The following is a 27787-nucleotide window of genomic DNA, read 5'->3' as shown; positions in this document are numbered from 1 at the left end:
GCTCTGCAAACCTCACAGCAAACTAACTAGCTTTGAGAGCGACTATAGCACAGAGAGTATTTTTGACTTCTTCCCTTTGCTCTTGTTCTTGTGTAGCAGCTGTTAACTAGTGTATCATGGAGCACACGAAGGCAATTACAGGGGAAATGCAATCAATGTCCTTAAAAAAGTCCAGGGAGGTGGCACAGCAGTGTATATAGAGATGATACAACAGACACAAAGAGCCATTATAAAATGCAAAGCTCCTTCACATAGGCCAGTGACTACATGCACATTTCGGGAAGAGGTGCTCTGAGTTGGGGAGGTGGGGAGTGGAGGACAGCATCTGCCTCACACTAGACATTCATTAAATATGCAAAGAGCAGCCTCCCAGAAAACAGTCTCTTGCTAAAGGATTAGGACCATCCCTGGTATATTCCTTTCTTTCCAGATTGCAGGAGTTGAAATTTCCCTTTTATGAGTTTCCTAAAAGCAAGTCGTGGACTCCTTAATGGAGAGGAAATGTATTACTCGAAACTAAATAAGTATTTTCTCCAACAGGAAGGTCACATGAGTAAGGGAAAGAAAGGCCTCGTGTGGTGAGGTCATTACTGGGGCCTCTGCAGAAACCACGGGCCCACTTCCAGAGTGCAGCCAGCAAGGAAGGGTGATCTGAAGCCTTGATGTTAGCAGCCAGGCCAGATTCCTTGAGTGGGTCAGTTGTATAGCTTCTATAGAACCAAGAAGCCTCCTCCCAATGTCACTTTCACTCACTAACGGGCTTGTGATGGGCTCTTTTTCCATCTTTGCAGCATGAGGATGGGGTGGAAGTCATATGGCTCTTGGGTAAAAGAGAAGTCTGACAAGCATCAGAACCAGGCTGGGACACTGCTGGGATGTTCAATGACCAGTGCTGTCCAAGGAAAAGAAGAGCTTGAACAGTGCTACCTGAAGGTATGAAACCCCTGGGGCTCTTGATAAAAATTCAGATATCTAGTTGTACTTCAAACCCCTCTGAATCTGAATTTTCAAAAGGGAGCCTGGGAATATGCATTTAACAAGTTCCAGGGGATTCTTATGATTAGGCAGGCCTGGAAGCCTGATGTCCTGCTGTTTATCTCTGCTAGAAGATGCCACTCCATTATTGCCTCACACTTGATAATCAGAACCGTATCCTGGGTTAAGAAGTCTAGGGAAGCTGGCTGTGGAGCAGGCGGGCGGACAGATGTGTCCTCCTGAGCTCATCTGTGGGAAGCATATCAAGTTGCCTTGAAGATTACCCCTAGCTCTTCCATCCCTGCACTTACAGGTCCACTCAGCATCCATGTCCAAGGTTTGCCCAAGACCCAGCTTTTCCACGAAGCTTTCAATAGCAACCCTACCTCCAGGCAGTCTCCCCATTCTGCTTTAGTGCCTATACCAGTGTTTCTCAAACTTGAACATGCCTACCCATCATCTGGGGATCTTGCTAAAAACGCAAATTCTGATTCAGTGGGTCTGGGCTGAGGCTTGATATTGAGCCTTTCTGATAAGCTCCCAAATGATCTGATGTTGCTGGTCCACTGACCTAATGCTGACTAACGAGACCCTACATACAGCCAGTTGCACTGTTGTTTATTGCCTTCCAATTGCTTCACGTGGGGAGTAGGTCTTACATTTCCCCTGTACTTCCCATAATGCTTAGCTGCATACTGCATGTGTGGACACTGCTTTCTAAATCTTCGGTAGGCACCGTGAGGGCTGTCAGAAAATCACAAAACCAACCTGATTCTTCGGAGTTGCATGGACTGGAGCTGGGCTCATCGGCAGTAAGAGAGAAGACGATGTGTTTGGCCCTCTCTTAGCCCCAGGCTGCCTCAGCTTTGATTCCTATGTTGAAACCCCCTCTCCTCACCTGTCTTTTTGTTCTTCTGACTTAGCTTCTACAGCAGGTTTGAAACTAGCAACCTTTGGTTTTAAGTACTTAATTTCCTTTTTGCAGGTTTTGAGTTATCTGTATGATTCATCTCTCCCTCTGCTTTTTGAAAGTCTACATCTCCCTGTCACCTGCTGGCCCCCAAGCCCACTCACTTCTGGGATGTGTCACAGTCACCTTATCGGTTTTCCTGAGAGACTCTTCACCTTGCTTTGTCATACCAACCTTCTCTCTGGGGCAGAGACTGATATCCCTCCCCCATCCACACCTCATTACCCCTTCCTGGTTGTTCCAGCAGTCACTCCTGCGGGCTTCTGCGGAGGTCCACACAGCCCCCAGGGGGAAGAGGATTGACGTGCCACACATATCCTGCACATGGGCTGGGGCCAAGGTGCAGCTCAGACACTGGTGAACTCCTGGCATTTCATTGCTCTTCTCCTTACCCCAGGCCACTCGCAATGTTCGTATTGCCCTAATTGACACATGTGGATCAACCCCTAATGGGAGGAAGGGGACTGTCCTAGACCAGGGGTAGGGGAAGTGGAGGGGCTGCCATACTGCACCTGAAGGAAGGTCATGTGGTGCATCCTACACAGTGTCCAATGGGGCGTCCTGACTTCCTGATTCCATCCAAACAGCCCAGTGTGTGGGGCCTTCTGGTAAAAGTACAGATACCACCTAAGTCTATAACCCGAATCCACATGATCTGTCCTGTGGGGCCATACTGCAGACTGGGAGTACAGAGAAGGCTGAGGACATTCAGGGTGAGGGGAGAACATCCTCTGCAGACAGGTAGGATTTCAGGGTTCACACAGATGAACGAGAATTCACAGGAGGTACTGTTGAGACAGAATCTGTTCGGAGACTTCAAGGGTGCCAGGGTCTCTCTTCTCCATGACAAAGACAGCTTGTACAAATATTAAACTAGAATTTGAGGGTATACTATTTTAGGTGGTGTTGGTTTGAAGGGTTTATATTCTTATTTTTTAAATGCTCTGAAAACAGAGTTGCAATCTGATTGTTGATCTAGGACAGTTTGCTTTGCTAGAAGCAACCATTTTGAGGGGAAACCTACAATCTGCGGTATAAGGTCTAGTTTCTTATCTCATCAAGGTGTGACTTTCAACACTGGTTTCTATGTGGGCTGTTTGTCTTTTCTTGCAAATGTGTACGATTCACGGGTTATGGAGGTTATATGGCAAATATCAATACTTTGTTGATAATCTTTTTTGCAAGTATTCTCTTCCCCAAACTACTATTTTTATATTGAGTTTGCTGTGGTCCATTTTGTTCTACAGAAATTTGAAACATTTATGTAATCAAATATGTTTATCTTTTCTTTAACAGCTTCTGGATTCCTGTGTTACTCTTGCTGGTATAAAAAAAGCTATTGATTTTTATGTATTCCAGAAATGTTTTTCTCTTGGGTTTTCTAGGTATATAAACATGCAGAATTTTACCAATTACTTTTTCTTGCTGTACTCATTATATTTGTTAGACCATCTAAGATAATATTTAAATTATAATGGTGGTGGCAGGCATCTATATAAAGTTCCTGAACTAAATTGTATTAGTTTTAATATTTTACCATTTAAGGTGATATTTTTTCATATTTTTGGTAACATATTTCATTAGAACTAGTTCCATGATTTCCCCTATTTTGGAATTAACTTTTTATCAAGTAAGTTTTTAAGTACCTTTTAATGCAATCATTTGGTTTGTGTCCCTTAATTTGTTAGATCATTAATAGAATAGACCTCCTCATTGGACTGCTCTTCATGTTTAGCTAACATTGCTTGATCATAGTATATTAATTCTTTTGATGCACTACTGGACTTCATTCACTGTTTTGACTTTTACTTAGAAATTTATAGGTGAGATTGTTATATAATTGCATTCTACCTTTAAAATAGGCTGGCTTTACAAAATTTAATGGAAAGTTTTCCATCTTTTTTATAAGCTTCAATTATTTAAATATCATGAAAATTATCTTTTCTTTAAAGGATAGGTAGAACTTAGTTGTGAAAACATCTGGTTATAGTGCCTTTTTAAAAAGTAGATATTACTTTACCTTTCTAATTTTTCAATGGTAATTAGTCTATCATATTCCACTTCTTGGGTGAATTTTGATAATTTAAAATTTACTAGAGATCTCCCATTTCCTCAAGATTCTCAGGGGTATGAGAATTCATCTATAATTGTTCATTCATCTTTCCTTCCATGGTTATGAGTATGTCTCCTTTCTTATCCTTAATGAGTGGGCAGTTCACAGAAGAGCAAATTCAAATGGCTAAAAAATATACAAACACGTGCAGACACACAAATTACATAAAAGCAAAATATCACTTTATTCTCATCACAATAACCACATCTGCAAGAGTGGAGATTCTTCGTATAACAAGCTGGTGAAGGGTAGGAAGAAGTGAGCATTTCCCTCAAACACTGTGGAAAAATAAGTTACTCTAATAATTGTTCCAGAAAATAATCTGGCAGGATCTTTCAAATTTAAAAGACATCTGTGCCCCATCAATCCCACTCCTGGTAATTGATGCCATGTAAATAAAAGTACCAGTGACTGGCATGTAAAGATATTTAAGTAGAAAAATAGAAATCTTGGGAAGTGATTAAGTCTAAATACTAGGAAGGGTCAATAAACTATGGCCCATCCACACTTTATAATATTGTTACGTGATTAGAAAGAAGGAATTAGAGCTAAGTCAGCTGATTTGGTGGGATTTCCACAAGGTATTACTGGATGAAAAAGTCAGATGAAAAGGACTGTATTATATGTGTTGTGAACAATGACAAAACCAAACCAAAGCACTCTGTGTAGGGATATGGTGCATTCAGACAGAGAACACAGGTTCATCTGCGAGGGAGGCTGAGGGAATCAGATGTACGAGGCAAGACAGAGGGTGGAGAGATGGGGAAAAAAAGGAGAAAGAAGAAACTGTACTAAAAAGAAAAAGGTAGCCTCACATGTGCATGTGTGATATGATCCCATAAATTAAAAACTTATAAAAATGCAAATGTGTGTTTTTGCATAAAGAAACTAGGAAAAAAGATGGAGAGTTACACATCTATTGAATGAAGGGATGTCCATAATTGGCTATAAAGTGAAAAATCAGCAAGCTGAAGGGAAATAAGTATCATATGATGATACAACAGTGAAAGCAAAGAAAGAAAACTATGTGTGAACATGCTTGTATTTCCCTTGGTAAGCGCCAGGGGAAGGGGGCAAGGGAGAATGATTACCTTTGCCTTTAGACATCTGTATATATTATTATTTCACTTGTAAAATGTATGTGTATTATTTTTATAATCTGGAAATCATCAAAAAAGGAAAAGCATTAAGTGGAAAGTAAAACCAAGCAGTGATTATTATTAACATTTAAAATATTTCTTTCCTCTGTAAAAGGAGGATCTTCCTTTTAGGAGGAGGTTGTCCCACTTGTGACGTTAGTAGCCTCTGATGATTGTTGCCTGGGTTTATTAACTCAGGAGTAACAAAGTGGTGATATTATCATTGTGCTGTTTCTTCTTGATTTATTACTTGGACTACTTCTACAAAGACAAGCTTCCTCTCACCAACTATTTGATTACAATAATAATTTTAAGGACTATGCTGCTTAGATATTCTTGCCATAGGGAAAGTCAGTATTTAGTCTTTACACACACACATGCACTGTGGCAGTTTGAGGGTAGTTAGAGATTCTTGTACATTTCTCCCATGGAGAGCTGAGGTCTATGTCCCCTCCCTTGAGTCTGAGTGGGCTCTGTTCCTGCTTTGGTCAGTAGACTATGGCACAGGTAGTACTATGCTAGTTTCCAGGCTTAGGCCTTAAAAGACTGGAAATTAATCTCTTGGAGCATTTGCTCTCAGAGTCATTGGCAGTGATGTAAGAAGTCCAGCTACCCTGCTAGAGATGCCATGAGCCCTGACACCTTCTTGAGAGAGAAAGAAGCCCAGTTGGACCTAGCCTCAGCCATCCCTGCTAGGGGCCAACGGCGAGTGAAGCTGTCTTGAGTGCTCTGACCAGCCAAACCACCAGCTGAGTACCACCAAGTAACCCCAGTTGGTCACCAAATTCCTGACCCTTTGGAACAGGAGATATAATACAGACTTTGTTGTCTTAATCCACTAAGTTTTGGGGTCATTTTTAATGCAGCTATGGAACACATCTCTCTCTCACATACACACACACACACACACACACACACACACACACACACACCATTCAGCACTTGTTCTTTTGTATTTTTAAGATTGGAGAACACTCTTGTCTGAGCAGCATACTTGACCAAGTCTTTATTACCTATGTCAGATTTGTTCATCACTATTCTAAGATTCTGTTCTATGGATCTTCTCTGTCTCCAGCCCAATCCAGTGTTCCTTGCTACCAGATCAAACTTCCTAAAGTAACCCTTTGTGCCCACATCAGTTAAGTTTCTTCAGAAAGCTACTGAAACTGATGGTTTAGCTCCTGCTGGATTAGTTGGAAAGATGCATAGGGAGGGAATGGAAGGCAGAGCTGGGTAGCCTGGTGTCAGGAAGAACAGGAGCTGTGGAAACTCTGGGTGTCTCAGCAGCAGGGGGTCATGGGCATATTCTCTAGGGCTTTACCTTGAGATAACTCAGTTCTACCCATCTTTGGTCCCAGAATGGTTTCATTCAAAGGTTAAAAGTTATTTGATTTGGAATGTTCAAATCTGATCGTATAGCATGGGTCATCTCTACAGCCAGGGAGCACAGTGGGTGGCACGCACATGGCACTGTGGGAATTTCTGTCAGCTGATGGACACCACTCGGGGCATTTACCATAGTCCATCCCTCGGCTTCATGCAAACACACACTTGACCTTTCTTCATAATTATCCAAAGGTGACCCTGGACAACAGGCCAACTGCTGAAGCACTCAGCCCCTCCATGGGGGTGGTGGGAGAGTAACCCAAAGTCATCACCAACTGCTGCACATCGAAATGAGTTCTTGAGTTCACTCTCATTTTAGTTGGGGCTCTCCCAGTGATGTTGACTTCTACTGGAGTTTCACTGTGAGCCTATTGATAGTCTACAGTCTATGAACCAAATGTTAAATTTAACCATGACTGACATAACTGATACACAATAATGGAGAAGTAAAGCTGGGAGAAAAGTACAGGCAGAAAAAATATTAGTTTTGCAACTGTTATTTAAAACCCCTCCTCCACTACTACTTCATGTTCCCCTTTGTCCACCACCTCTGTGGGTGAAGTCCTTTGGAGTGGCCCAGCCATCTAAGGAGACATCCATAGACCTGGCTCTAGAGAAATGCAGTAGTTTGTTAACTTCTACTTAGGTGTATTATAATGCAAGGACATTGCTTAAAATGTTCCCCTAGATTTCACACATATGATATATACTCTTCCAGAATACACACACACACACACACACACACACACACATATATGTATATGTATATATGTGTGTGTATATATATATATATATATATATATATATATATATATATATATATTTGGCCATTTCTCTAATTGAGTAAGGAAATGACAACAGGGTCAGGTGGCACTCTCAGTTTCCAAGTAAGAAGAACTTTTTTTGGGTTGCTTGGGCACTAAAACCTCGAGACCAGTGGAGTCTAAAGGTGTGAGGACAGGAAGTCACATTTACGAGCAGATCATTAGGTAAGAACATGAGACATATGACCGTCTCTTGCCTCTCCCCTCATCTCTATCTTGTGGTTCCTGGACCTGTGCATTCCAGCTCTGGTTCAGAGGCTAAATCATTTGGGCCTTCAAGAGGCTGTCTCAACTGTTAATTTAGCTAAATGTTTACATCAGTTATAAAAAAATATATTGTTTTTTCAGGCAAAGTAAGAAAAGCATTATACCAACACATTTTTAGGCTTCTTATAAGACTTCCTGAAATATCTTTAGTTCTTGAAATAAGTACACAGATGTTGCTCTCTTTTTTTTTCTATTTTAACTCCTTATGAGTCACAAGAGACAAAATAGCACATTGATTTTTGACAAGTACCTGATATAGATATAATTTACGTAAGAATTCAATGCCATGCAAAGGTGTGGTTGGGATAATGAGCTGGGTAAAAAAAAAATGTGAAAGAATCTAATTTTGGCTTCAGCTCTGACCTTAGTCATTGGAAGGACAAAAAGCAAGGTAGCTGCATCAGTGTTATTTTGGGGATTTCTGAATTTATGTATGATCAAAGGTCATGTGATCATGTAGAGCTCCATCATATAAATGCATGCAACATAAGCACAAATTTATTGTGAATAATTGAATATTCAGTTCCAAATGAAAGTAAGCATTTAGATGTAACCGAGTGAAAAATTTTAGGTGCTTCACTTGTTGAAAATCTACCTATATAAATGTACACTGAATATTGCAAGGGTAAAATGCTGCAAAATCTAATGATACTATAAGCTGTCAATTTTATACACAAAATTAAGATGTTTCAAGTGGTTAAATAAATAGGAAAAAATAGAATGGAGTTAAAACAAGTAATAAGGGAAGGTATGTTATCTGGATACTGTAGGAAGCACATTGTGTCAGCTTTGGGCTGAGAGATGTTTATAAACATATAAATAACATTAAAAAGCACAGAAAGAGTAGAGATAATGCAGATTCAATTACATAATTTGGATTCTTGTGGTTTGATTTGACAGAATTATTCATGAAATGAAACAAAGTAACCTTTAAGAACTATAATTAAAGTTCAGTTTAGTTCATTGAATTTCAGCCAGTAATCTTTCCAGATTTCCTATTTGAGAGTTCTCATGCTGTGAGGATAAATTAAAAGCAGAATGTCAAGATATTTACTTCAAAATTTCCCAAAGAGATTCCAGAAGAATGTACAAAAATGTCTATGATAAATTTCTTTGACCCAGACACAAAAAAGAATATAAGGTATAGAGAAGAGAAGAAAATCTTAGGAAAGGAGAAACCCAAAACATATTTTATCTCACTCATCAAACATTTAAACAAGCCACTTCACAAGAATGTTTTATAAAGACACAATCTTTGTTCTCAAAAGGCAATTGAAAACATAGAGGCTAAAACTGCTAGAGGTTGCCAACCATTTTTGAAAGTTGAAGAATTTTGAGATTTGTCCACACTGAGTTCTACGTACGAAGGTGCTTCTAGAAAACATCTGTTTTTCTGTCATGCACAAAAGGTTACTGACAGTACTAAATGTGCTGGTCTTGTGTCTGATGTACCCACCACCGGACATGCAGAGACCACCAAATATCTTTTTTTTCCTTTTAAGTTTGAGAGCACAATAGAATCACACTAAATTCTATTATTCTTTTGCTTTATTTGCTTGCCAAGAGATTTCTGGCTCTCAAATACATCACAATATAGTGGGTCTGAAGAAAAAAAATATTTACTGTGTGGAAAATCCATAAAGTAAAATGTTCTGTAATTGTCTTTGATAATGGAAAACACATGGTGAAACCATGAGTGATTTAGGGATTACAAGCACACAATGTTTTGTTCACACCTTTCAGTTGTGTTTTCAGAAAGTACCGACAGTACAGCATAATGTAGCAGAATTGCTGGTCCTAAGCAAAAAGGTAGAAGGTCTCTTATATTATTTAGTTTTTAGTATAAGGAAAATTACCACATGTCAGGATATGTACAAGATATTGATATTGCTTTGAAATACACTTATCCAAAGTGCTTACACAAATGGCATAGCATCCATGATGGGTTAGAAATGCTGTTTGATCAAAAGACAGTGTAATGATACACTTGACAGATAACAGTACTGGCATAGTAGAACTTGCTAACAACCAATAGCTGCTTGTGGAAAAAGAGCTGATTTGCTGGAATCCACTGGAGAAGTCACCTTGAAAGCGTAAGTATTTCTGACTTGGCACTGCTGTAAAGATCCTGCCATCCTTCCTCTCCAGGGGTGTGTGTGCAATGAAAGCTGAACTGCAGATGGAAAAATATTTAATGCCAGTTACATTGCTCCACAACACATTATTATATTCAAGGTTTAAGAACAAACTTTTCTCAGGTGCTTGTATGGAACCCCCAGTGCATAGAAAAATTTTTAGAAATTTAAAAATGAAAGTGAAGGTAATGACCATAATCCTATTCACTTGGGTTCCCCAGAAGGCAGAGCCCAAGATCAAGGCTTATGTCCCAGAACTTCATCAGGATGTGTGATCTCAGGCAGTAAGGCAGGGAGGGAGCAAGGCCAGTACAAGGACACTGTGGCCACCACGAGTGCTGGAAGATAAGAGACGCCTTTCAGGATTGTCTGCCTGGGGGATGGAGGCAGACACATTTCTCCACCAGCTCCTGTCTCCCATTGGTCAAAGCTTTGCCTCCCTGAACATCAAGTTGCCTGTTCTTCCAGCTTGCATGTGTGTGGGCCCTGAGTGTCAACAGAGGAGTCCCAGGATGGATGGTGAGAGTCATGGCTTGGCCCCAATGAGGCGCCGTCAGTCTGCACCTACGTGAGGCTGATGGGAGCCCCCAGCAGTGAAGGCCAAGAGGACTGGAAGTGGTTCCTAGGAGGTGTCAAAGAGTGAGCTTCTGAGAATACTACTCAGAAGGCACCTTCCTCAGGCAGAGCACAAACAACAATGCAATTGTTTCGATACCAGTGATGCTATCTTTAATTCCAGCAGTTGAGAAGGAGGTAAACTGTCACCTTAGTTGATTACTGTGAGAGATAAAGAAAGGAAAGCTTAGTAACTCAGTGACAACATCACTGTGAACACTTCACCGTACTGGCACAGGATACAAAAAACCTTGCTCCTTCACCAATCTCAGTTGGAAGTGAGGAACTATAATATCTTAAATGTGCCACCTAGTAACCACAGGAGCCACCAAATGCTGGCAGAGCAGAGAAGTGATGGTCTCTGCGCCATGATGTCAAACTTTAAAGAGCATTCACCTTTAACATTACACTTGCAGTAATGATTGCATGGTTAAACGAGATTTCAGGTTGTTCTTAAATCCCAGCAGTCTTTCTATTACGGGGACCATCAGTTTGGGCCTTAGATGTGGCCAGGTATTCAATTTTAGCTAGCAGTGGACCATTCAGTATTTACCTAAAATGTGTATTTTAGTTGCCCTCTAATTTAATGTTCTAATAATCTGATAGTATTTTAGTGACTGTAGGGGACAGTGTTTGTGATTTGGGTTACTAAGAAGCTCATGATCAAGTTTGTGTTTCTCTCTTTTAATCACCAGGGCCTTAGAGTATGCAATAAGGAATTCCGATTAGGATTTAATGTTACTCCCCTATCCTTATTTTCTTTTTGCTCTCATTTCCTCAATTAATAATATCAAATTTTAAAAAGTTACTTTTTATGACAATTATAACAGTACATAGTTAAGGAATAGAAATAGCATCTCCCGATTCACCTCTTCTGACCCTTGGCACTCCTCCAATCACTTTCATTTCTATCAGTCATTTCTCCCGGGTGATATCAGCATATCACCTCCACATTGGTAAGTAATATGCTTACATTGCTACCACATGGCATATCAATTTAAGGCATTATTTATTGGTTTCCTGTTCTCGCAGGTGGGAGTTCAGCTCACTCACACTTCCTTCCCACCTCCCTACGTCTTCTCAGTATGGCTATTTTCCAGTTTCTGGTCGAATCACTGATTAGTGTTCCTATTATTATGACCACAGTAATATGACTTGCTGTGGAGCCAGTGTGTTTTGTTCCTGGAGGTGGTGGTGGCTTCGTCCCTGCCCCCCAACCCCACCCATCTGCTTAGCTTTTTGATACCTATCACCAATTTTTCAAAACTCTCCAATTTGATCTGTCAGTTATTGCCCAGCAATAGTTTTTCAAAATGCTCAAAACCCACAAATTCTATGTTCTTTCTCCAAACCAGTCTGGATTGGCTGTTCTTGGGGTCCTCGAATCCTCTTTGCAGTACTCCTGTGCTGAACCCCGTTTCTAGGAGCCTGGATCTCCTCTTTCTTACTTACTCCCTCATTTTGCTGAAGTATATATTTTGACTCTTGAAAAAGGATAAAATGGACGTAAATTTTAAAGTCCTCACATGTCTACAACTATCCCTGTTCTACCTTCATACTTGATAGATACGTTGGCTCCATACAGATTTCCAGGTTGAGTGGAAAGTTTTCTCAAAACTGTGCAGCTGTGGCCCCTCTGTCTGTTACCAGTTAGTGTTGAAAGTCTGATGCCAGGTCCATTTCTGTTCTTTCTTTTGCCCTTTTATTTCACCTTGAAAGCTCTCTATATACTTATCTATCCCTGCTGTTCTGAAAGTTCATGAGGGTGTGCTTTGGAAAAGGTTCTGTGTCCATTTATTGCACCGGGCACTTGCTGCCTCCTTCATTCTAGAAGCCTCTGTCCTGTTCTGGAAACTTCTTCTGAATCACTACTACTACATTGTGATAATAGCCTTTACAACATTTTTTTTTTCTGTTCTCGAACTCCTTTGGTCAAATTTTGGACACCATTCTCCATGCTGGCCTCTCCTTCCCCATGACTGACCTCTCATTTCTCTCTTTTCCCTGGCAATCCTTGCCATCCTATTTACTTTGAGGAGTGAAACACTAAAGCTGACTGGAAGCACTGAGTGGGCAGGGCTTTCCACCGGTGGGCTTTACCACGGGGGATCAGACAGTGAGCTGGACCCACTAAACATCAGTACCTGTATGTATTTTTCTCTGGGGTCATTTGTTGCTACAAAGAAGAATCCTCCAGTCTCCTGCTTGGGGCGTGTGCATGTGTGCGTGCTTGCGTGCTTGCGTGCGTGCGTGCGTGCGTGCGTGTGTGTGTGTGTGTTATTGTTGCCTGGGTGCAGAGTTTTTAAAGGCGGGAATGAGAAAGGGGGTTAGCAGTATTTGACACAAGGGAAAGGGCTAGGCAAAAGTCCTCATGAGAGGCAATATGGTAAAAATCTTCCTCAAAGATGTGTAGTTTCCTTATTATTCAAGAGGTCCTGGTTTTCTGAAATGACTCATTTCTGAGAATTTGGAGAGGCCTCATTCTCTACTAAACCAACTCAACATAGGTCTCTTTTTTGTAAGACCTGAAATTTTCTTGAGTAAGATATGATTTAATTCATGGGATTCCTGTGATGAATGAACACAGCAGAGGTTTCTGAAATGCAAGGTCACTCTTTGAGAGCTGATCGGCCTCCTTTTTCTGTTGGCTTTTATAACGGCCATACTTGGGCTGTTTCTGGCAGGCAAACATCCACACTTAATATATTCCCTACCTCACTAAGGTCAAGGATTGTACTTCAATTATATCCCTCCTACCACCATTCTAGATGACCTTCCCACTCCAATCTTGTCTTAATGATAAAAGAGAGAATGGTCTTTTCTGCTCTAGAGAGACAAAGAGCAAGATAGATTGGTCAGAACCCATACAACAGAGGTAATGTTGTGTTCTATCTTCCTCTAGGTTGTACCAAGGCATCCCTGGCCTTTGACACTCACCTAGCATGGACCAGCATTTGGTACAAGCCTGTATGAGTCCACACAGCAACCCCCCAAGACCTCAGCTATTGGATTCAGTATTTCTGGTTAGTGCAAGTATCCATAAATCAGCCCAATCCAAAATTCTGTTCTGCCCACTTTTAAGCACTCTCAAAATCCAAAACTAGATCTTGATAATATCAATTAAGCAATTTCTGTAATTTATTATGGACTTTTCCCCCCTACTTTGATTCTGCATTTTATCTTCTGGGCCATGTTGAATTAAAATCCTATTTCTTAGGAGAACAACCATGAAGAGTGGGACATGGGGTAACTGTAACTTTATCATGCTGAGGTGAACTAGCTTCCTTGGGAAAAGCTGTAGATGACACTATGCCAGAGGGCCAGGAAGGACTGGGGTCCCTGGTCCTCTGCACCCTTCTTGTAGCCTCACTCCCACCGGTCCTCTTTCTCAGCTAATACTCTAAGATTCACACTTGCTTTCAGGAAGTGTGGGAATTTAACTCATTATAATCAAGACACTGCCAGTTTAGTCTCTGAATTGGTTTCCAGCCAGTTTCACCTGGCAGTATCAAGAAACACATTTTTTTTTTCACTATGGTTAGTTACATAAAGGCTAAAAGTTTTACTCTAATTTGAAGATAAAAATGTCAGTATTTGGGTGGTGTTTTTCTTGCTGTTAGTTGCTCAGTGCCTTCTGAAGCAGCCATCCTACCCTCTGCTGTGTCAGTCCTCATTCGCTTTAGATTAGTGAATAGCAACATCTTCCTACTGCCCACGGCCCAGCCCTGGCCAGACTCTGTCCTCAGTGGGCAGATGGTCTCAGACTCCCACACATGGGATGACATTTTCCAGTTCCGGGACATGGGTGAGAGTCTCTTCCTTGGAAGTCTGATGTGTGCCACCTACTCTCTAGCATTCATTTCTGCACAAGTTAATTGTCTTTATTTTTAAACAACCCCAACTTCACTAAAAGTAACCATATAAGCATGGTTTGGACAGCTCACAGAAGGTAAGCAGGAGAGACCACCGGACTACAGGAGGAGGTCAGGGAGCCTCTTTCTCACCCATGGGATCCATCAGTTCCACCTACCTCTGTGTGCTTCATTTGAGTTCTGAAATTCCGATTGGCCTAGCTAGGTCAGGCTAGGGTCAATCACCCTTAGATCAAACAGGTAAGGGGGATGTGCAGGGGCCTGGTGATAGTCACCACAGGACTTGTCACAAGCCAAGCGAACCCCCCAGTTTGTGTCTAGAGCAGCGTCACTCCCTGTTGTTGACAAGGTACATCCAAACCCATGACATTTAAGGCCGTTAGTCCACACATCCAAGTGCCCTTGCTTCCAGACCTCTCCCTCCTGCTCTGCCCGATTTCCTCGTTCCACACTGCCTATTAATATCTGTTCTCTGAACATTCTCTGTTCATTCTCGACTCTGCTAGTTCTCGCCCCTTCCCACTGCCCTCCTCGGCAGTGTCCTGTCTACCCCACTCTACCCCACCTCTTTACTGAATGCTTACTTGACACTTACCTTACTTTTCCTTTTATTGCCAGCTGCTTTTCCTGTGCTATATATTGTCACCTCATGTCACTCAAGATTCTGATAGGAAACAGTTGACACACAAACTGGGCACTTTGAGAAGAGCTGGTAAGGGACGATTTATAAAGGTGACAGCGGAGTAAAGGAAGACCGCAGTCCTTGGGATGAACATGGCAGGGTTTGCTACCAGCCTTGAAGGGGTGAGGGGTGGAAAAAATTGTGCAGGGGCCCAGAGCTGGGAGGTGGGGCCTGCTCTCCGTGGGGACAGCCAGCCCCCCCTGCTGCTGCAGGGAACTGGTGGGGAGAAAGTGCTCCGACGTTACTCTTCTCCCCTATTCCAACCTTGTGCAGGTGCTTACCCATGGGCTCAACCCCGGGAGCTAGGGAGAACACTGGTGTGGTCTATCCAGCGCAGCTCCCAGGCACAGAGCCGGCAGGAGGAGGGAGGAGGGTGCATCGGGGCAGGGCCAGTTGAATATCCTGTGCACTCCTTAACTAGGTAAACTATCTCCTTGTGGCCAGCAGCCATATTTCTGTTTTATCATTCACTTTACCAGCCCTCCCCACCCCCCATAAAGACTAGGACAATTGCAGATGTTCAGTAAATGTGACCAGCTGGAGGTTGACAGATGAACAGCATCTTGACTGAACAACCTATGATGAGCAAAAAGGCTGCCTCTGTCCGGTCTTACTTGGCCCAGGTCAGGGAAGCTGCTGTTCTGATTGTCAGATTTCAGATACTAGCAGTTGGAGCCTTTGTGTGTCCACAGGTTTCCACACACACTAGAGAGTCTAATCTGTTTCCACCATCCGGACAGCAGTATATTGAATCAGACTGTGCCTTGTAGGTACATATGCTATCTTGCTTCTCTTTGTTCTTTTTTATTCACACATGTTTTCGGCATACCCTTGCTTTGGGCTTGGTTTAGACCTCTGGAATAAGATTCGAGTTTTGGTATAGGAAAATGTGGTGGGTTTTCATGGGCTTTTAACTATGACCAGTTTACCAAAATCTTACATCAGGGAACTACACATCAGGCCAGATAACGGAAAGCAGAACTGTGTTTCCTTTCTTCTGCTGCTTCTTCCTGGCCACTGCACAGAACAATTCCTAGGAATATAAATGGCATCCCCTAGACTTTTGTGACATAGTTGAACAACATCATTCCTGAGTTTTGCCCTGTAGTATCATGAAAACCTCACCACTCCTCTGGCATAGGGGTGTGTCTTCTCTGAGGACAGAATGACTGCCAGGGCTAGCTGCGGCTCTGGTGTTCCGTGAGGGCCCCCTAAAGTTCACACTTCTCACTGCACTTGTAACCCAGGCTGGTGTTAGCAAGTCAAGGACCATCTAAGGGTTGGGACACATTTGTGGGGACCTCAAGCTGAGCCAAGAAGAATCCTGTCCTATTTAAGATTGAGAGGCTTTGCCAGCTCAGAAATCCTAGATGATGAGAAGCAGCCCTTCTGACTGCACAGGGCTGTGCTCAACAGACTAGTTCTTAGCCAGAAAATGTTACCTTTGAAAACTGAGAGAATTTACCTATATAGGATTTTGAAGGCATTATTAGATATTTCTATATTTAAGCCCACATCCACATCCATACTCATATCCATATCTATATTTATATCTATATGCATATTTAATTACCTTTTCCCCCCTTTTCCTTATTTTTCAGCCAAGATTTGAGTCTCTAAGACCCATTTAAGTCCTGTATGGCAGTCTTGCGGGTTCACGGAAACTCTGTGTATGTGGACCTCAGAGAGCTGGCATTTGGGGACTTTGACTTTCCACCAGTATGTTGAACCAGTAGGATCCGTGAGGTATGAACAGGAAGAATCTTTACTGTTGGGTCTCACATTCCTTTAAATTGAATAGAGGCTAAAGCCCCAAATGAAAATGTGGGCATTCCAGTCCTATGACTGTCGTGACTATGCTTACGTACAAAGAAGTCTTATGATCATAAGTCACCAAAAGACTGAGGTTCAGCTCAGAAAGAGCTGATCCCCATATGATGATCATGACTCAACTTGATTTGACATTTACCTCGTCCTCCCCCCAGCTGGCTGACAGACAAACCACTTGCAGGAGAAAGGAGTGCATCACAATCCTACTTATCTCCCTGCCTACCTGGCCTTTCTACTCCTTCCCCTAGTTCCAGTCCTCTGGACAGTGGGCACTGGGAAGGCAGGAAAGTTGGTTAGAAAAGCTTTTCCTTGACTGCCCACATCCTAATATGATGTCACCCTGCCACACCTCTGGGACTGCCAGGTATTTACAAGTTGATTCTTTCTCTCCTAGGCTGCTTTTGTGGAGTGACTGGAGACAACCTTGGGAATATTCAGAATAACTCCTGTGATTTAAAGAAATGCATTTCCCCTGGTTGACACGTCCCAGTATCCCCTGTTGTCTTGGCAGTCCACTGAACACACACATCTTCCCACAGACAAACTCCATCCAGGTAGTTGTCTTGGCCAAGATCAGGAATCATCCAGTTAGCTCATCTGGTCCATGGAGAAGAATCCCACCTTTTTTTCCCCTGATTTGCCAAAATCAACTTTGAAAGAGTAGACCCATCCCAAGGTAGTGGCAGTTTTCCTCCACTCTACCCCCAATGCCGCTAGCCTACCTGTCTCTTGTCTCTTGATCTTCTGGGTGAGAGTCAGTTCCTAGTGCATGGAGCCCCTCTAATCAGAGTGGTTCATTGCAAGCTCCCAGGTGGTCTCATTGGCTTCACTCTTTCTGGGCTTAAGACAAGCACCCACCATGCCACCCTTCTTCCCATCCAGGGTACAAGCATCTGCAGCCTTTTATGGAAAACCCCTTTTCATCTATCTCCCTAATTTTCAGCAACCCAATATGTTTGTTCCCAGTATAGGTGAGGGAGTCTAAAGAGTCACAAAAGCTGGTTTTACAATTCCTGTGTTAATTCTGCCTATAGTCTGCTTTGGAATACAGCATCTACAGCATTCTGCTGCCAGCATGCTTGCTTGGTAATGCTGTTTACATTCCTCATTAGAGAGCACATTGGACTACTAATCTAACCCTATTTTGTTTGCTTTGAACTGCATCCGGGTCAAGGTAGAACTAACCTGGAAATTTAGCAGCTTATCTACAGACCTCATATCCCCAGATTTCCTCTGCAGTCTGGTCTCCCTTATCATGACTGTGCATATCAGAGCCCTAGATCCTGTGGGGCATGGGTTATCAGGGGTCAGGAAACTTCTGCAAAGGACAAGAAAGTAACTATCTCAGGATTTGTGGGCCATACAGTCTGTGTCACAATTATTCCACTCTGTCCTGGTAGGGCAAAAGCAGCTACAGACAGTTCTTAAGCAAATGAGTGTGGCTGTGTTCCAGTAACACTCTATTTACAGAATAGGCAGTGTGCTGTATTTAGCCATGGAGTACAGTTCCCTGACCCCTGGGTTAGATCAGCAAACATAGAAAGAGGAATGGTGACCCTAACTATACTGGGAATTTGGGCAGAAATGGAAGAGATCCCCAATGAATTATTGAAAGCCCATAGGTTACAAAGGATAAGGACCTGCTTTTCCAGAAGTTGTGAAGACTTTAGAATCTTAGTTCTGGAATTTGAAGAAAACCTCAGAAATTCTAGCTGGAAAAGGAACACATTTGCTAAACTTTCAGAGTATGATTCTCAAAAAAAAGGAGGAGTAGGAAAGTCAACACGGGTGAGTGTTCAAGGTCACTGCCACTGCCAAGGTCACTCCAGGCCTCCCAGAAGGCTCTCCATAGTGCACTTCTGTGCCATTGTGCCTTCCGAAGAATTGACCAACCTGCTTGGACACCACTCTCACTTCTACCCTTTGCTTCATGAAACAGTTGTTCACAAAGCCATTCAAATAGGTAGCAAATGCTTAATCCCTCAAGCCTTAACTGAGGGTGCCCAACTAGGGCTTCCAAAATCCAGTATCTGCATCTTGTTGCCCTGGGAGCTTTCCCCAAAGCCGGGAAGGTCTTTTTGCCAGAGCCAGGCAAGCTGGAATGAATGCTGGGGAATGAATACTCAATACCCCACACAACCTTATGTCTTCAAGGAAGGGAATAACGGACTATGACTTACACTGTTCCCTGGAGGTGTCTAGTGATTCTGAGCTCCAGTCACTCCTAGGGGAACATACTTCATAAAGTACCTTTTGTTGGCACTTTCCGTTTCCTGTTTTACTTCCCAACTTCCTTCTGGAGTTGCCTGCACTTCCCAAATAAACTCTTTGCTCTCTGGGGAAAACCCAACCTAAGCAGAATGTCACTTTCCCTGTGCACCTTTCTGCAAGGTCTCCTTTCTGCTTTCTGCAGTGGGGGCCTTGAGGCACCCCTCATATTTCATTCAAGTCACTTGAGTCCGATGGGGCTCGTCCCCTGCAGTGAGTGAGGTTTGAAGTGGACCTTACTCTCCTCAGCATCACTGTCCCTGGCCTGTCACTCAGTGAGGAAGACGTGTTTGCTGACTACAGGGAGCCTGAGCTGTAGATAGAACAGATGTGAAGAGGCAACTTTGGAGGGGCTCATGCCACACTGCTCACCACATGTAGTAGCCACTAGCTACATGCGGCTATTTAAATTAAACCTGGATAAAAATTAAAAATTCAGTTCCTTGGTCACACAGGCCACATTCCAAGTGCTCTATAGTGGCATGTGGCTAGTGTGACCATATTGTACAATGCAGACACAGATCATTTCTATCTTTGTAGTTAGTTCTATTGGACAGAGTGGGGCTAGGGAGCAAAATGGAGCGCACCGACTCCACGGTCTGGTTACGTGCAGTTTGTATGGGTCACGAAGCTCCTAAAAGCTTTCAGGAATCTGGGGAGTATGAACTAGCACCAATATCCTGCACTTGTGGTTACCTAAGGGCAGACACTACTTCACATCGCAAGAGAGAACCAGTGATGTATAGTCAGGTTTTCAAACGATTGCTTTATTTACATTTTGGCTGAACCACAAAAAAGAGAAAAAGTACTTCAAAGTTTCCTAGCCAAATTGAGATTCATGTCGTGTGGTTTAGCCTTCCAAAGTTCACATCCTGTGCTGCCCATGCAGGGTAGGATTAAGAGATTTCAGACAGATGTAAAGGCAAGAAAAGATGAAGCCGCTCTCCACCAGTGGGGGCCGGATAGAATGGATGGGCGAGAGCAGGCACATCCCTTCTCCAAGCTTTTGATTAGGAAGTGGAATGTTTTCTGGTCATAAAATGAATGTTTCTCTCATTTGGGTTGAATTTTTTAAGACATGCTTTTGACCTTTGGCAAAGGTAGGACAAGAGCAGTGTGCAATCCAGCCCGAGGGCAGGGCCCATAGTGGGCCTGATTTTGTTTACCTAGGACTTAGCTGAGAACATGGTGGGTGCTCAGCAACTGTTTACTGAATGAATGAATAAGTGACCAGATGGAGGAATGGACATATGGAACTTGAGTCCACCGTAGTAGGCAGTGGGAACTACATGGCCAATAGGAGGGATGCTATGGAAACTGCCCACTGTGTCCCGTCCCTGCTTTCTTAGAATCTATTTTGTTAACTTTGAGCCTCCAGCTACAAAACTTCAGCAAGATCAAGTCTTCTTTGGCTACAGGAGGGCTAGAGATGATTGAACCAGGTTTCAGGGTCAATTCACACAGGGGCTTCTAATGTCTTTCAAGCTGGTAAAATGGATTCCACATATGAAGAGCAGTATAGCCTTTTATTTTTTTTATGTAACTCTAAAGGGGAGGAAAACAATCAACAAGGTGTGTTAGGAAGCATGTTTCCTTGGTTTATTTTTTTGAATAGGTAGCATGTTTCCATGGTTCAAAATACAAAAAGCACAAAAGGTATTCAAAGAAAGGTCATACTCCTCCTGTTTTCCACCCATATCCCTTTCTAAAGTTAAACAGGTCACTGCTTTCTCTCGTATCCTTTAAGGGATGGCCAATGCCTCTAACCTCGATGAAAAATGGTATCTCCTTTTTTTATTAACTTATGATTTACTCTCTTTTGCTCATTTTTTTTTTCTCAATCAACCATATATCACTCCTGCTTTGGCTCTTGCCTCACTGTGCCTCTTGGCCAGACTATTCTCTGGGAGGTCCTGGCATCTCTCTCATCAGCCATGGATCTTCCCTTGCTTCCACACCTACACTTGTCTTCTAACTTCCCTCCCTGCCTAGTTCTGGGGCCTTCTTCTGTCCTCTCTGTGTTACCAGACTTACCTTCCTAACACACCATGCTGATTGTTTTTCTTCCCTGCTCTAAACCCTTCAGTAGCTCCCCTTGCCTTCCCAACAAAGCCCGAAGAGGTGCTTTGCCTGAACTTCCGGGCCCATCCCAGCCTGCCATCCCACCCTGCTGTCCACGCATGTTCATGCCCTCCCTTCTCACCTTTGTTTTGAGGATTCCATTGGATTAAGATGCATCTTCCAAATCCTCTCACTTTCCAAATCCTGCCCCTTCTTCAGAGAACCTCTCAAAAGCTACTTCCTCCATTAAGTCTTCCAGCTGGAAATGGTCTTTCCCTTCCTGGGCCAGGCAGAGCAGTGAGTGTGTTTCTCTTTGCACTGCAGCTATTTTTTCCTATCTTACATCCTCTGCTAGATGGAAGGTTTCATGGGGGCAGGGAATGTGTTTGTCTTAGACATTTCTGCTTTCTCCAGTTAACCTAAAGCCATGTCTGTGCATCTTGTCTGTATTGCCTAACGCAAAGTTGTTGGACAAGCATTTAAGAGGACAGTGTCTGCACATTTCAGGGCTCTGAGGAATTTCTATGAGCAGCGCCTTTATTCTCTACACTAAAAATACCAAATTGCTCTTCTTCTTTTAAGTCCCTCATGGGAAATATGGTCATTTGGTGTGAATAGGAAATAAATTCGCTATGAAGCATATTCAGAACAGATGTTATATGCCATGAGGTTGCTTGAGAGTACATATCCATAAGCTAAAAAAAAAAAATCTTTTCATCAAGCTTGGAAAGGGCTGGCATATTAAGAAGCATTATAACTGATTCATTGTATTTTGTGAAATGTTTCCCTTAAGCAGTAGCTGGCTGAAGTTACGATCTAGAATATTTAAAGATATACCTGTTTGCAGCTGCATATACTAACATTCAGGTGCACTAAAATACATGTAACTCTACAGAGAATCAAGCAAAACTCTGCTTTTCATGTTTGACACTAAGTAAACTGACCAGCCATTGACCTCTGGTAATGACTTTGGGGCACACAGCTATATTACCATCATTGTGTGTATATTTTAATCTCTTCACGGGCTTCAGTGTTGTGCTGGAAATTCAAAGGGGTGGTGGAGGGGTCAATGCGTTTGCTTCATCCGCCCAGCACCTGTTCTTAAGGACTTTTTCTGCATCTGACTTAAAATACAATAGAAAGTTCCTGCTCCCCTGTCGATGGGGATATAGAGCTGGCTCTTTCCAGTTTCTCCTTAGGAAGGAATGGGATGTATTTGCCCAGGTAGATGGCCACATGCCTGTAGAAAAAGTGGCGAAGGTGTTTTTGGAACTTCTCACCGACGAAGGCGTAGATCACGGGGTTGACGCAGCAGTGCGAGTAGGCGATCACCTCCGTCACCAGCATGGCCAGGTCCAGCTGCTTGCTCTTCTCACAGTCTGTCTCAAAGAAGGTCGTTTGAAAAACAGAGAGAAGGAGAACCAGGTTGTAAGGTGTCCAGAAAATGAAAAAGACCACCATGATGACAAAAATGAGCCGGATGGCCTTGTACTTCTTTTTACTGGGACATCTCAGCAGCGTTTTGATGATTCCTGAGTAGCAGACAGCCATAACGAGCAGAGGCAGGGCAAGACCCAAGATATTCATTCGCAGCACGAGGAAATGCTTCCAGGTGTTTTCTTCATTTTCTGGGTAAAGAGGACTACACACAGGCTTTCCAAAATCCTCTTGGGACTCGTGGAAGATAAATTCCGGGAGGGCTGCTAGCCCTGCCAGGCCCCATGTGAAGATGCTGGTTGCCATGCCAAATGTTATAGTTCGGGTTCGAAGGGCGAACACGGCATGGACGATGGCCAGGTACCGGTCTATCGTCAGCAGGATGATGAAGAAGATCTCGCTGTACAAGCCCAGATAATAAAGCCCTGAGAGGAACTTACATATGCGGTGACCAAAGACCCACTCATTCCACGCCACATAGTGAATCCAGAACGGCAGAGTGAATAGAAAGAGCAAGTCAGAAATCGCCAAATTAAACAGGTAGATGTTGGTCACAATCCGGAGCCTCTTGTATTTTGTGAGGATCACCAGCACCACCACATTGCCCAGCAGCCCAGCCCCGAACACCAGGGAATACAGCGGGGGCAGGAACTGCGCCCCCAGCTCCTTGACATTGACTTTTTCACACGGCATTGCCTCCTCGTAGTCGTAGGGTGTGGTGCCCACAGCCGCAGCCTCAGGCCAGTCTACGGTGGTCCCCATTTTTCTAGCCCTCTGTGACAGAAAGAGAGAAAAACAATTAGGCACGATCACCCTTTGTAACCACACCAGTTAATTTATTCATTCACCCAACAAAACCACATGTGATGAACAGCCCGTACATTTAAAGTTCTTCAGCACGCATTTCAAAAGATGTATCAGAGATGCAATGGGCAGGTGTGAGGAACGAAAGGTCGGAAGTTCTGATCGTCAGCAAGACCCTGTGATGGGAAGGAACAGATACTGTGGATGGTGGTGAAGGATGTGCACGTGGGTTTCTGAGAGCATTTGAAGGAAGAAAGACAAAATAGGGGAAAAAAACAGGCTGGATCATGATAACAATAGCATTATAACAATTATTTAAAATGTGTTTTAAGGCATTTTGCATTTTATGTTTAACAGTTTATAAATGACTTCCAAATTGTTTTACCTGTTTAAAAAAATAATGCTTATAATAATAATAACAGTGATTATTATTACAAATGACTACCCTTCATCGGAGCTGATGGAGAAACAACCTCTACAAGTAAACAAAAATGTTCAGGCTAGACCTGTGGTATTTATGTCCAATTCTCTGCAGTGATTTTTAGGTTTAATTTTTAAAGACTTAGCTACTATAATTGACTATTATAACAATTACAGTGACAAGTGGAACTAACCTAGGATTCTTCCCTCTTCCTGCTCCTGATGGTGCTGAGATGAGCTGGTCATGTGTCAACAGCAAACTCCTTAGGGCTTCTCTTTCGCAAAGGAGCTGAGCAGGAGGGGGAGGCCAATGGGATTTCCTATTAAATCTGATTGTTTTTAGACAAGGATGCCTAGTGCCTGCTTTTCTTAAGATTACAGATTTCACTGTAGAAGCAGGAAAAGCAGACCAGGAAGTAGTTCCCTGAAGGGCAGCTAACTCCTGCCTTCCATCCTCGGCAGTCCTGCCATCTTTCTCCTTTCTGTGAGGAGGGCACGAGTGGGGGCCATGACTACATGTCAGAGCACATTTCTCAAGGTAGGTTTTGGGGATGCAATAATTAGAGCCAGCAAGGAACTGGCTTCTTAATAGAGTATTGGACCCCAAAGGTCAGCCCCTCTCAGGGGCTTGTGTAGTCAAAGTGAGAGCAGAGATGGGGACACAGGGGCCACTCCCAGCCATCCTCTCACCAGCTGGGGACGTGGGCAAGCCCTTAGCTCTGAGTCACATTTACTCATCTCCAAAATAAGCATCACGACATCACTTGAGGTTATGGGAAGAATCAAACGAGAGAGTGTACATGAGATCACATTTTAAGCTAAAAAAAGCTATAAAATTGGTAGGGAGCAGAAATGAAGGAAAGATGATGAGAAGCCATTTACTGTGAAATTAGGGAAAAGTAGAGTCTCTTGGATAGAACTTGTTGATCTGTTTTTATGGCTCTTGTCCCAGTAGCTCACATGACTGGTCAGGGACACACATTCAGGCTTTTGAGGTGAAAAATGGGGTTGGATGATCTTACCAGCACTCTTACTCCGATTGGCATAATCCACAGCAGCAGAGAAGGAATACCCATCACTTTGTCTCTTGTGTGTTTACAATCACAGAACGTCCCTCTACACTTCAGTGTCTAATGCAAGACAGGGACACAGCAGCTTGCTCTGGAAGCAAAGTAGCCTCTACTCATAGTTAATTCTTTGTGTTTTCTTTCCTTTTCTCCCAGATTGATCTAAACATAAGTCTAACTTCCAAAAAAATTCACTGAAGTTTTGTTCAGCTTGAGGACTGTGTCTTTAATTCATGTGTCACTTCCAAAAGCAACTTGTCCAGTATAGAATTGTAGAATCTTCCGGGGGCTCTAGAACACAAAGCCCAGGGGAGCATGCAGGGTCTCTAGAGCCAGGAGCCAAGTCCTTGATTACTAGTTACATGGGGTCAGAGATACGAAAACTGATATGGTTTTCTTCTGTCTATGAAGCCCTAATCAAAATGAATATTTAGATCTGAAATAGCCAAGAGGTTTGAATTAGGTTCTAAAAATGGCATTTTGAATTTTGGAAAAATGACATGGTTATAGTAAATAAATAAATGACATCAACCGTAAAGGAAAGCAAAAAAAAACTAAAGCAAAAGCCACCCTAAGTTTCACCATGTGGAGTTGACCTGTTAGCATTTCTCTATGCAGATAAGCATACATGGGTAAAAGCTGTGCAAAATATGAGATCATATTACTTCAGCTGGTTCGCTGAAACTGCTTACTGTACAACTCAGCTGTGCAATGTAAATGAAGTTTCTTTAGTGTCCAAAACAATTTGGGTCTCTGTTCCCAGCTTCCTGCCTCCTGGGTAGCAAGAAAAATGATTCACAGATTTTAGTCAAAAGTGGCTTAAAGTTAGTCTGACCCATTCACTTGAATGATGATTTTAGGTTTTACTCATCCTGTTTATGTTGCCAGCCTGTAATTTCAGTTTCTGTCCTCTCACTGGTCCTTTCTGAGATGGCAGTGGAGATACAGGGTAGGGGCCAGCATAATGACTCGAGGGTGGGCAGGATGGGAAGGGGGTGCCTTTGTCTCCCGTCGGTCCCATTCCTGTGGTTGTCGTCTGCCCGGGTTGGGCGGCTTAGGCCCAGCCCTGAGCCCTTTGCCAGCATCTGTATTTAATGGCCTCATGAGCCATGGTTGTGGTGGGCATGTCTCCCAGGTGGCAGATTTCCCTCAGCTCTGACTGGAACAAAGAACCCTCTGCTGCTGCCACATGTCCATCACATTTCTGGCCCAGGCTGGCCCCCTTCTGAACTGGCAGGTACCAGGCATGCTGCTCCTTGCCTTCATGCCCATGCCATGCATATGCCCATCCCGAGAGACACTCAAGAGTATAAACTCCATCTTTTTTCTGCCTCATCACTCACTTAACAGTGCTGCCCACCCTGTGTGGGTAAGAAGGCACCTGGCAGAGAGGGTTCGTCCTCTTGGAGTCCCCCAGTTTATCAAACAGACCTCCAAACCCCCTAACTCTGGGCAAAGCCTGGATGGGGGGGATCTGGGAGTTCACAGCTGTGACTGTTTCTCTTCATAGCCACTGTCTCTTTTCTCACAATTCCTGGAGGCAGAGGGAGAGGAGCCCTTTTGCCCCCAGTCTTGGCTGGCCAGCTCCAAGTAAATATATATATGCAACTTCCACTTTTATTAGGTAATATGTAATGGCTACCTCTCCCTGTTAGCAAGCATAGTTTTACACTCACCAATTTAGAATGTTAATGAATGTTGCAAAGCTGAAATAAGGATAAGCATCTAGAATTGGGGAGCCTTCTTTAGAAAATGTATTTAAGTTTGGAAAATGCCATTTTGATTCTTAAAAAATTTTAAGTGATGACGCTCAAAGCTGATGGGGTTGCACTGAACCTGGAGAATTCATTGCTGATTCAATAAGTTTTGGACATTTTATATATAATAAGAATCATCAAGATACACATGGCTTTGATCCAGCAGTTCTACTCCTTGGAATTTACCCTAAGAGAAAAAGTCCTCCAAACCAAAATTCAATATGTACAAAGATGTTCACTGTGGCATCGTTTTCATAACAGAAAGCAGAAAAGAAATGGGAACAGTCTAAATGACACAAGAAGGATATTTTGAATAAATTGTCATCCATTTACACAATAGATTATTATGTAGTCAATAAAACAAATATTTCGAGACCCAGTAGTATCACAGACAAATGTTTAGGAAAAATAAAGAGTGTAAACTGTGCAAACTAAGATTGCAGCGATGTGAAACTACATGTGCATTTAAAAGGCAATGGATGAAAGAACAGTTGTTCAAGGCAAGTGGATTATAATTTTTAAACTTGTAGAATTATTAAAGTTTTTGTGTATTCTCTGATCAATTAAACTGTAATGAAAAGCAGGTGCCTTCAGGCAGGGGCTGCTGGAAGTTTCGGTAAAGAGTTTCTGAAGGTAATTGGGTTGAAAACCTAGGCAAAGGTCAAAATAAAGAGTTACACATCATAAGAAACCTGAAGTGGAGGCCACACTAGGTAAAACATCCGGATTTTGTTTTAAAGGTTAGAAATCTTAGCTCGGTTCTCCTCTTTGATCTTAGGTACAGCTGATGTGCAAACACTGGATTCAGTAAGGGGAAATTTCTTGTAGGGTCTGGACAGCTGTGCAGTCAGGGGCTTAGCCAGCCTCCACAGGGAGACTGAGAAGGGCCTTCAGATGACCATGGCATGCACCTCCCCGTGAACACATGCCTCCAAATTATGTAGTGTGTGATACTTTCACGCCCACATTTTCTCTTCTCACTGCTTTCCAATTCTCAGTGTTTTTGGCAAATGCTGGAGTTGGTGGTCTTATCCAGCTGTTCTTCTCTTGGTGGAGCCCAGACTCAGCCTCGGTGGCTGTGCTCAGATGTTCCTGAGTGAATATCAGAAGGGTACTTCCCCACTTCACAGTAATTCAAACCTCCCTGTCTTGTAAGAAATGGCGA

At 42.9% G+C, this 27787-nt stretch overlaps 1 protein-coding gene and 1 long non-coding RNA gene across 4 annotated transcripts in view; one reads left to right on the top strand and one right to left on the bottom strand.

Moving 5' to 3' along the window:
* The first annotated feature begins 620 nt into the window (after positions 1-620).
* Positions 621-13598, top strand: LOC140848514 (uncharacterized). The gene is made up of 3 exons (XR_012129541.1): positions 621-694; positions 792-933; positions 13327-13598. It is a non-coding gene; the product is annotated as an uncharacterized lncRNA (long non-coding RNA).
* The window catches only part of CCR3 (C-C motif chemokine receptor 3), a 36264-nt gene continuing 16631 nt past the window's right edge, over positions 8155-27787 (bottom strand). Inside the window, exons 2-3 of one of the 3 annotated variants that reach the window (XR_012129540.1) lie at positions 21280-23348; positions 8155-9847 (exon numbers count right to left, since the gene is read on the bottom strand). Coding sequence is in view for 1 of the 3 variants with exons in the window: in XM_017666566.3 (XP_017522055.2) it covers positions 22263-23336 (1074 nt within the window). In the remaining 2 variants the exon portion in view is untranslated. The other 2 variants (XR_001854040.3, XM_017666566.3) reach the window with 2 other exon arrangements.

This window comes from Manis javanica, chromosome 3 (assembly GCF_040802235.1).
Source record: "Manis javanica isolate MJ-LG chromosome 3, MJ_LKY, whole genome shotgun sequence".
In the NCBI taxonomy this organism is placed as follows: domain Eukaryota; kingdom Metazoa; phylum Chordata; class Mammalia; order Pholidota; family Manidae; genus Manis; species Manis javanica.
This window is presented reverse-complemented; position numbering and strand designations above follow the sequence as displayed.